The sequence below is a fragment of the Pyrus communis genome, chromosome 8 (genome assembly GCF_041283825.1).
Source record: "Pyrus communis isolate YQ-2024b chromosome 8, ASM4128382v1, whole genome shotgun sequence".
In the NCBI taxonomy this organism is placed as follows: Eukaryota; Viridiplantae; Streptophyta; class Magnoliopsida; order Rosales; family Rosaceae; genus Pyrus; species Pyrus communis.
Genome location: NC_142572.1, coordinates 7,654,473 through 7,664,854, shown reverse-complemented (window position 1 = coordinate 7,664,854; position 10,382 = coordinate 7,654,473). Strand labels below are relative to the sequence as shown.

Below are 10,382 nucleotides of genomic sequence, written 5' to 3'. Positions count from 1 at the left end.
TGATTGAAAAAAAAGGGTAATCACTTACTAGTGTTTGAAAATTTTTCGATAGTTTCGATATTTTCATAGATATACATGAAAAATTAAAAAAAGATATAAAAATGAGGGTGAAGTATAAACTTCACCTCATATCAAAGAAACTTTTAAGTTTAGGCTAAAATTAACAGATTTCGTCGATATTTCCAACATATTAGTTAAATATAAAAAAAACTTTTATATTTCATCCAAACCAATGTATGACATTCTCTAAAGTTTCATTTTAATTTTTTATCATTCCAACCAATATCGACATCGATATTCGATATTCGATATATCCATCAATATTTATACAAATTTGTATGTCAATATTTATACGGATGCCGATATTTTGAACACTTTACTACTTTATCTTAATCTAACAAAGGAGAAAAGAAAGTGTACTATCATCTTTTGTTATTTGACATTTCCATCTACCATTTAATTAATATTAAAGGACAGGTAATTACAATTCTCTTATCTCATACATTCTAAAAGAAGAAAAGATGAAATGAATAAAAAGAAAAAGAAAGTTGGGTACATCTTATATTTTTGAATTGGGATGCAACAGAGATTGTGGATCCAGCAAGCATGAAAGTTGAAAGATATTAGCGCAAAGACAAGAAGCCTCCTCCCCCACCCCCCACCCCCACATGATGCCCTAATTTTGTATAAATAATAGCCAGTCCCCACTAAACATTATCCCACCGGACGAGGACTGCACATGGCTGCTTGGTCACGCCAAATTCAAAACCTCACTTGTCACATGTTGTTCGAGAGCTATTGCTCTAAATTATGTTTTACCTGCGATTTAAAATGACTTGTTTGAAGTAATGAACAAAGTAATTTCGTTTTATCGGTAGCGAGAACTTTAATGCTCTATTAAACCATTGCTAGATCGGGGGAGGACTTTTTTTTCATTTAAAAAGCTTTAAGATGAGAGACTTTCATATGGGTGTGTTGAGTAATAGTCACTTTTGGGCACATGTGGATGGGAGTGTTGTGGTGGAATAGTGGCATTATGCACAGTGGAATACTCCCATACTTCTCACGTTACTACTCATCTTTGACAGTTTCTGTCATGGGCATATGGCCATGAATTGGTCGGAAGGTCCTTGTACGGAGAAAGGTTGAGCAAGGACAAAACTTGTCTATAATTTGAAAAAACAATGTATATATATATGCATATGGGGAAGTTTCTTACCCATTTGTCTTCCGCAATTGGACTGTCAAGTAGATTGCTTTGTGAATTTCTTGTTTCGAGATTAGACTGTCAATCTGAATCGTTAAAAGTTACGATAAATATGCCAAATGATTCGGCACAATAATTGGTATGTTGAACTAGGTTTTTAAATAGTTGGATGAGAAGTGAAAACTACTTTTTGGGGGTCCAATAACGAACCTTAGTTTCGGCATTCACCTTCCAATTTATGTTTTCCTTTACTAACCGAGGAGAATAAGTATTGCTAGATCAAGAGCTATTTGTATTTGCCAATTTATGTCCACTCGATAAAAATTTCAGAGACGAATAATTTCTCTAGCCCCGAAATACATCGTCGAGGGGTAGGGCAGTGAGCTAGTACACTAGACATTCCCATTCTTGTAAAGTACCCCAAAATTGAAGATATGGTTTTGTGGTACCAATTGGTACGCTTTTATAAGGCCCTGGCATTGACGATAAGCTGATGAGGATGATGATGCCACAGAATAAGAGACAAACTGGGATCGAACACTCGGTCTCATGATTGCAACAACACAATAATGTAACTTGATGCGGAAGAAAAATGCATCACAAAGGGCAAAGGTGCAAAAACTTGTCTGAAATCTCTTCTTCCATTTGATATACATGGTGTATGTACAAGTTACAGTGTGATGATCCAAGCCCTCTAACACAGGCTCTCTCTCAACCTCCGATGAGCGTTTGCTCGCCGGGTTGACATTTTCGAAAGCACACTTCAAATTAGTGAAAAATTTACACTACTGAAAGAAAAATGTCTTTTAGACATTCGTATCACAAAATTTTCCGTCCATTCCGTTTTGAACGGCTTTAACAGCAGCAACTCTGGCGGCAGTGGCAGCTCTGTTTGCGGCCATGACTGCCTTGTTCACTTGTTCATCCACCCGCTGGAGGTTGACAGCATTCTCTGCAGCTTTCCCAGCAGCCTGCAAAATTCCATTAAAAGATAAAGAATGAGCAATGAATGAATTAAGTATGTGTTAACCATGGAACTGTGATGTGTTTGAAGTACCAGTTTGAATGAGACAATAAAAATACCTGAACAGCTCGAACAAGTGCTTCGGTTAGCGGCAGAAGAGGGTGCTTAAGGGTGCCACCGTCCCATATACCGCATCTTGCATTGCCATTTCGGAAAGTGTAAACGCCATAGCCTAGATTACGACCTTCGTGCCATGACCCCTCGTAACAATGACCGTTGGCAAAGTGGTAGATGCCGAATCCATGCATTTTGTCTCCGAAGTATTCTCCGGCGTATCTATCTCCGTTTCTGCAAACAGAACCGAATTCATCAATTAAATTGCATTGCAGCAAGAAACTTCAATTTGCTCAAGGGAGTTCAAATACGAATTTACTCATAAATGCACGATTAAGAAAACAAATCTCAAAAAGTTGGTTAACAAAATCAAATTCTTGACCATAAAATGTAAGAACAAAACAGAGACTTGTTCAGATGTATTAAATGGATACCCACAAACAACCAACCACACAACAACCAGATTTCACTGTTTCATCCACCATGAACAGTTCAAATAAAGTAAAAAAGAAAACAACCCAAAATTGGTAACCCAAAACCCAACTCAAATAAAAAATACGAAATCAAAATCAATGGCGAAACCCCGAAAATCTTCGAAATCAGGAACCGAAGAACTGACCTGAAATGGTAGCAACCGAGGCCGTGCTTGGCGCCATACTTGAATTCACCAACATAGCAGCTGCCATCGGAGCAAGTCTGCACTCCGACGCCGTGGCTCTGCCCATTGCACCACTCCCCTGCATACGAATCCCCCGCCGAGAATCTATAAACCCCATAACCATGCCTCAATCCTTGCCTGTATTGCCCCTTGTATCTGCTCCCTCTCGCCCAGCCCTCAATCCCGTAGCCGTCGTATCGGCCGTCGATCCAATCCCCCTCGTATCTGCCGTTGACGAAGTAATTATAGACCCCACTGCCATTGCACTGCCCATTGTGAAATTCACCCTCGTAGAAATCCCCATTGCTGTAGAATTCGACCCCTTCCCTTAAGATCTCCTTCTCCATCCGGGTCTTGTTCGGGTTCGAGTCCGACCCGATGAACCACTGGACCGGCTTCGTGCTGCTGTTGGTCTTATAGAACCGGTGGAAGCGGCACCGCTTCGCATTCTCGTCCCAGGAGTGCTTGAGGACGGAGACGCTGTGGTTGATCAGACCCTTGTTCTTGTTCGCTAAGAAAAGCGTGACCGCGACGAAGGTCAGAGCCAGAAGGAGGTTTTCGGAGGTGGGTATTTCTTCGCGGCGGAGGTAGAAGAAGAAGAAGAAGCCAGAGAAGCTGAAGAGGATGAAGAGTGTGATGGAGGCCATAGGTAGGTGCTGGTGGCTGATCCGGGTCGACCCGGATTTCTGGTGGGTCAACCCGGGATTGTAATTCTTGGGCCTCAGCTCTTCTTCATCGTCGTGGTGGTGGTTGTTTTCGTTGGCGGCGGCGACGTCCTCCTCCGTGACGGAGTTGAGGCTGTGAATGGAGGATCGAATCGTCGGCGACGACCGCAGCAGCGACGACTGGGTCCTCGTGAGGTTCGCCTGGCCTTTCTGACCGTCCATTTAGAAAACCGACTGATGGACTGGTTCAACACCAACCGTCAGATTCTTATAACTAACGTGGCTGGTATTATCGAGCACACCGGCGGCATCTCGCGCGCAAAACACTCACGGCGCACATTAACTTACCGCTGGACCCACCGCCGGCGCAATTTAGAACCAACTGAAAAACAACCAACTCTTCTGAAGATTCAAAACCGAGTAGAGGAAGGGGGGGGGGAGAGAGAGAGAGAGAGAGAGAGAGTGTGTGTGTGTGTGTGAGTCTGGAGTTTTTGTCTGGAGAACTGGACCGGCTTCCAGCCTTTTGATTTTATTGATGCTGCATTGGGGAGAGAGAGGGAGTGATATTTAATATGAACCGTCAGATTCTCATCAGACGGTCGAGGTCGATGATAAGGTATGGGCCGTTGGATTAGACTGGTTTGGGGATAGTGCCGATCTTGACGGGACAGATGTGGTCGTCGGATCTTAGATTCCGCTTCGGCTCCTTTTCATTATACTGTGCAGGCCGGCACGTGCCACCTCCACGTCACCGTCCTTCCGAGCTGTGTTCACCTGTTACGCAATTTCTCATCAAAATATTGTGTTAGAAAATTTAAGTTAAATAAAAAAATAAGTCAGTAATGATAAATTGATATTGAATTGTTGAGAATTAAATTTAAAATGTCTTATTAACAAGTAAAAAAATTAAAATTAGACGTGTACAAACTATAAAGTGACCTTTCGATATTTTTAATTAACTTAATTGATTGATTGATATTAATTCTTGGAGATGCAAATTACTGGTTCAAGTGTACAAAGTAAAAGTTACTTGGGGTATCACGTTGCATAGAAAAGAAAGTAAATAAATGGTGAGATCTGCCACAACTCACCGGGAAAAATAGTAAAATATTTATATTTATTTATATGTAAGCATGCAAATAGAACTAGACTTGGCTTTTGCAAATGTAGCAGCAACTGCTGCTTACATCCAAATCTAATTGAACAGGTGTCCAAGTTTTGATTTTTTTAAAAAAAATTCGGACATGTGTTCAGTCGAGATTGGATGTAACCAGAAAAGTTAAATCCAATATGCAATGCAAGTGGGGACCACCCTCCTATATTTTTTTGGAAAATTTCCCAAAACCATGTCTAATAATTTGTCAAATTTTCATGCATTATGATGCTTCGTATTATAATTTGTATACTTAACAGGCTTCTGCATGTAAGAATTGAGCACCATTTTGCACCTACCATATGCCAAAAGCAACACCAATAATATTACACATTAATGTGAAATTTGCTAGCTACTTTTCAAACCTTCGTTTTCACTTTATTTTTTTAAGATGGTACGCAGTATTGACAAACAAATGTTGACAAAGAACAGAAACACGTACAACTAGTGACTCATACATTTGAATATTTGGAATTCGAATTTTTACGCATGCGAGCAATTAAATTTACCTGACATGGGTGATTCCGGAGTAATTGTACGTGTTCAACGATCATTTTAAGACGTGTTCTCGATGAAGCCTTTCTTTCTTGAAAAAGTATAAAAACAAAAACTTTTTTTTTGATTTCGTACCTTTTGTCTTACCATTCTTTATATAGAGAGATAACAATAGGATACTAATTAAGAGCTACAACCTGTAAAACAACCAAGACATTACAAATCAAAGTTAATTAGAGATTTCACAGAGATGTTTACATTTCAAATCCGTGGCTAAGCCGCGGAGTGTCCCTTATGGCAGATAAGTGCGAGGCAAGACACTTATCTGCCCTACCAAATTCCGAAGTGTCCCTTATGGAAATGGCAGATAAGTATACCTCGCATCAATCAACAAATAAACCATAAATCACAATAAGGCATAAGGGTTAAGGATGGGAACCAATCCAATAAAGAAATAAAATAAAAATAAAGTCCAAATGATCCAATTGAAAAAAGAGAGACATAAATTTTCCTCTAAAATCGTCATGTTTACTATGTCATATTCTCGCATTATGTTAAACTTACTGTACGATTAATTTCGGTCATATGCATAACCGACGTAACGAACTAGACAAACACAAAAATAAGTTGTCACATATTGCATAGATATATAGAAAAATAAAAACATGGCTTTAAAAATTTGACCTAAATTCTATGTTCAAGCACAATTTCAAATTTTATAGCTACATGCACGGCCGAACCTTTGCTTGTTCTTTCTCCTACCAAGTGACAAAGTAATAAATTATAGCTTTGTTGACCAAATGAAATAGAAAATATCGTTATTTTACGAAACCAAACGTCATCCTTTGGTAAATTTGCTTTTCCTTAGTCCATGTATAATCATGTAAGTAGATCTTCGTTTTCAAAATTTGCGGGCTACCTGCACTATACCTGCACTACAAACAACACCCAAAAGTTAACATCGAAAAATCTCATATAAGTTGATAGCGCTTTACCGGGATAGCAAAAAATAATTGTGTCTATCTATAACAGTGCAAGTTGAATTTTCAGTGATTATCTTTCTCTCAAACAACTAATTATTTAAATCATTAACGATATTGTTTGTCAAAAAAAAAAAAAAATCTCATGTAATCAACTATAAATGTCACTGTAGCTGGCGCCATGCTAATTACATGGTTTTGATGTAATCTCGCATAAATAATATAATTATGTGAGACATATTGTCAAATCACTTCACTTGTATATATTTTTGGACAATTAATGAATTTAATAAATACTTTGTAACTTAAAAACGATAATGTGTCTTTTTTTTTTTTTTTGGAACAAAAAAAAAAGGGATAATGTTAAGTGTTCTTGTTTACCTGCATTAATTATACACACGTCCGTTTATTTTTATGGATCTTTCACACACATGTATGTTGGTTCATCCGTTTCACTAGCATCAGTAGGCAACTTGTATCAAAATGACCATGAAATTTTAATTTTCTTATTTTACACTACAATTATAACGTATTAAAACTGTATCAATTTATGTCTTTGGTAAGATTGATTGTTGATCAGTTCATACAATTGATGACATGTTGAGCGTCGATTTTGATGATTTTTTACAGCTACACTCCTTAATCCTATATGAATACAATGAACTAATTTGATCGTCAATTTAAAATATTTACAGAAGTGGATACTACAAAATCTTATGTCAACTCATGATGATCGATGAAAATTGAGGATTTTGTAAAAGGAATAACATGCAAGCTTTGAGTTTTATTGGCAAGGTTTAAACTTTTGAGAAAAGCTTCACAACCTTGAAAATAAAACTATTTCATTTTGCATATCCTTGCATATTTAACATTTTGTAATAAACTAGTAGTGTATGGATGATTGTTTATTAGACTCTTATTTTCGAGTGTATATGTAGTACTTAAACGACAAATGTGTTTTAATGGTTTGAAGTAATATTTATGTGGCAATGTGTGGTATGTGCGAATTTAAGAAAGAAAAAAATATTTTTCTTAATGGGTCATAATGGGTTGGGTCACTTTACCTGTTGGGTAAAGTGACCCGACTTGTTAAGGACCCGTTAAGATAATGGATGAGACACGACATAACTCATTAAGATAACATGTGTTACACGAAAACGACAGACACAACTCTTTTGCCCGCCCTAGTTGCGTACCACCTCATAAACTCATCATTAAGAAAGATGCAAGAGAGGAAAAAGAAAACACGGGGAAGAGTATATAAAGACTATCAATCTGTCGCTTACGACCAACACCAGGTTTCAAAATATTAAAAAAAAACTAAAATCTATGTGGCTCAGAATCAACGCAGGCTTTAAAATATTTAAAAACAATAATTAATGTTGGCTAGAAGCAACACCAATACTTTATGTCACTTAAAAGCGACACTATTTTTTTTTAAGTGACACCATTATTTAAAAATTATTAAAATGTATGTCGGTTATAAACGACATTAAATGTTTACGTCGGTTAAAAGCGACATAGATAGTTTATGACGCTTACAAGCGACAGTAAATTCGACATCATATTCAGTAGGTGTCACAAATATCTTATCCACCACTATATTATATTAAAGCGACATCACCCAGTGACACAATAAGTCCATTTTGTAGCAGTGGTAGTTTGGGTATTTTATTTGTTTAACTGTTACGTGATGTCGGTTAGGACTGAAACTAGGTTTGATATTTTAATTCTTTCATTGTTGCTTGATGTCAGTTAGGACCTCTAGCATGTCAAAATTCAATGTCGCTTCTAACCGACGTAAGTTTAGATGTCACTTTTAATCGACGCTGTTGTTTTTTTTTTTTTGTATTACTTTGCTTCTTGGTGGCGGATTAAGGGGACTAACCGACATCAATACCCTTTTTGTGACGCTAGCAATGGTGTCGGTTCTCCAATCCGACATTGCACGATTTGATGTTGGATTTTTACCAAAAATCCGATAGTAATTGGGGTTTCTTGTCGATTTTTCCACTACTATGATAGCCTCTTGTGTAGTATAGTGCAGTAGTTAGACTACCGCAAAACAAAAAAAAGATCAAACGATATGTATTTCGCTTACTCTAAAAGGGTTTATGCATAATTAGGGGCAATTGTGGGACCATGATTTTCTAGGGTCAGGGAAAGGCTGATTGGAATAACGTTACCTTAGAAGTCCAATCATGGACTCAGTAACTCCAAGCAGAGTTGTATCAAACGTAGCAGTGCTTCCACCATCACCCTGGTCCTAGGCAATAAGAGAAGTCTGAGTGACTCTGCCATAATGACCATACTTGTTCAGTAAGGCACGTGATCTGATTCGGATATGGACACAATCAGCTTGCTCATGGTTGTTTCTTGCAAGTTACTTGAGTTCGTGCCTCCTCAATTCATGGTGGCGCACGAATTAAGTTCCAGCACTTCTCTATGAATTTTTAAAGTAATTTTATAGACATATACTTCTCATGTGCTTCTTTATAATTTTTTTAAGTAATTTTATGAAAAACACTTTCTCATTTGCTTTATACGAGAAGTGATTCTGGACGTGCCCAGTTAACATCTTTGAATAATGAATGTAAAAGTAGAGAATTTGGATCATTGAAGTACATAAAAAATAAAAAAATATTATTGTGATGACTGATAAATGGGTTTGGGCTGGCCTGGGCTCTTCTATATATCACCATCTCAAAAAGGAATTCACCTCTGCATCCAATTTGACACACATTTAGCAATTATACACCTCCATGTGATAATTCTTTACATTCTTCTGAACACATACCTGAGGCTGAAGCTCATTAGTTGGCTATTATCATTATTTTCTAGCTAGCATTACTTTGTAGAGGATGGTCCAAACTACCATATATTGTATTCCAAAATATACACACACACTGCATAATCAGGATTGGTTTCCTATATAAACAGTACTACTGCATGTGCATCATATAGAGTTCTGAAGCTCTCTAACTCTCTAAGTTCTCAACCATATACATACATACATACATACATATATATATATATATATATATATATAATGCTAAAAAAAGAAATGTGAAATATCCTTTTCTACATCTTAACCTAGCTATACATTGTACGCAGCAACAAAATTCAGAAGCCTCAGAGAGTCAGAAAAAATCCAGGACTATGGTGTACAGTTAGTCAAATTGATCGGCTGCATGTAGTTAAAAAGCTAGACTTTGGTTGATCTGGCATTGTTTGTTAAGATAGTACTGTTATATTTTTGACCGAATAAATACACTTTTTTCTTCTCCTGTATGGTACCAGATAAATGGACGCATGCTACATATTATTAGTCAGTTATGTACAAATAAAATCAATGCACGTGGAGACCGTATTATAGGTACACTCAAAATCTTTTTCAAAGTACAAAGAAGACTTCATATAATGATTTATATGATCACTTGCTCATATATAATATACGTACGGTTAAAAGATTGATTAATAAACAATTGTAACCATTGATCATAACTAAACCAGAGATTGTAATTATACTGTGTAATCTCATCTCATGTAATTTTAGAGCAGTTTGTCTAAATTTTGGGTTCTTTTAATCTGCTCCCAAAAGCAATAATATTGTTAGACGATCGGTAATATTGTTAGACGAGCAAACAAGCATCACAGTCCTTGTCTTCAACCACACTTCCTGATAAAATCATATCCTTAGATGATAATAGCGATAAGGTTATGAGATAAATATTTAGAGATGAGATTATTGTAAACTTCTAGATACCAAATATACATCTTTCATCTGTTTATACGTTTATCAGTATAGTGAAAATTATCTCTTCCCGAATTTCCTTTTCTACATAAATTAATGAATGAAATTGCTTTGGTTTCATCAGTCAATGCAAAAGAACTTTAAAAACAATAAATATTCACTAATTTGGATCCTGACGATAAGAAAAATAAAAAAAATTCAAGACATTCGCCACATGATAAAAACGACTCTGATCCTTCATTAATTCCAATCTTCAAGATGTACTACACCAACTGAGCAATCAAATTATTGAGAACTAACAAAAGGAAACTATATATCTAGAGCAAAACTAAGAAAAAGTAAACCTAAAAACTTAACTAAAATTCTTACACACGCAAATTCCTTAAAAAAAA

General features: G+C 36.7%; 1 protein-coding gene across 1 annotated transcript; it reads right to left on the bottom strand.

The window, feature by feature from the left end:
• Window positions 1–1,829: 1,829 nt before the first annotated feature.
• Window positions 1,830–4,148, bottom strand: LOC137718401 (uncharacterized). Its single transcript, XM_068457941.2, has 3 exons — window positions 2,905–4,148; window positions 2,291–2,519; window positions 1,830–2,178 (listed from the first exon to the last, which is right to left on the bottom strand). Exons 1-3 carry the CDS (start codon window positions 3,828–3,830, stop codon window positions 2,014–2,016), a joined length of 1,320 nt encoding a protein of 439 aa, XP_068314042.2. The 5' UTR covers window positions 3,831–4,148; the 3' UTR covers window positions 1,830–2,013.
• Window positions 4,149–10,382: the final 6,234 nt, after the last annotated feature.

Bases quoted from the DNA above. Each gene is read 5' to 3' on its own strand.
- LOC137718401 (XM_068457941.2), bottom strand. From the start codon at position 3,830: ATGGACGGTCAGAAAGGCCAGGCGAACCTCACGAGGACCCAGTCGTCG. The intron at 2,520-2,904 runs GTCAGTTCTTCG...TTCTGTTTGCAG, and splicing joins CTCGGTTGCTACCATTTCAG to AAACGGAGATAGATACGCCG. The intron at 2,179-2,290 runs GTATTTTTATTG...GGAATTTTGCAG, and splicing joins CACTTGTTCGAGCTGTTCAG to GCTGCTGGGAAAGCTGCAGA.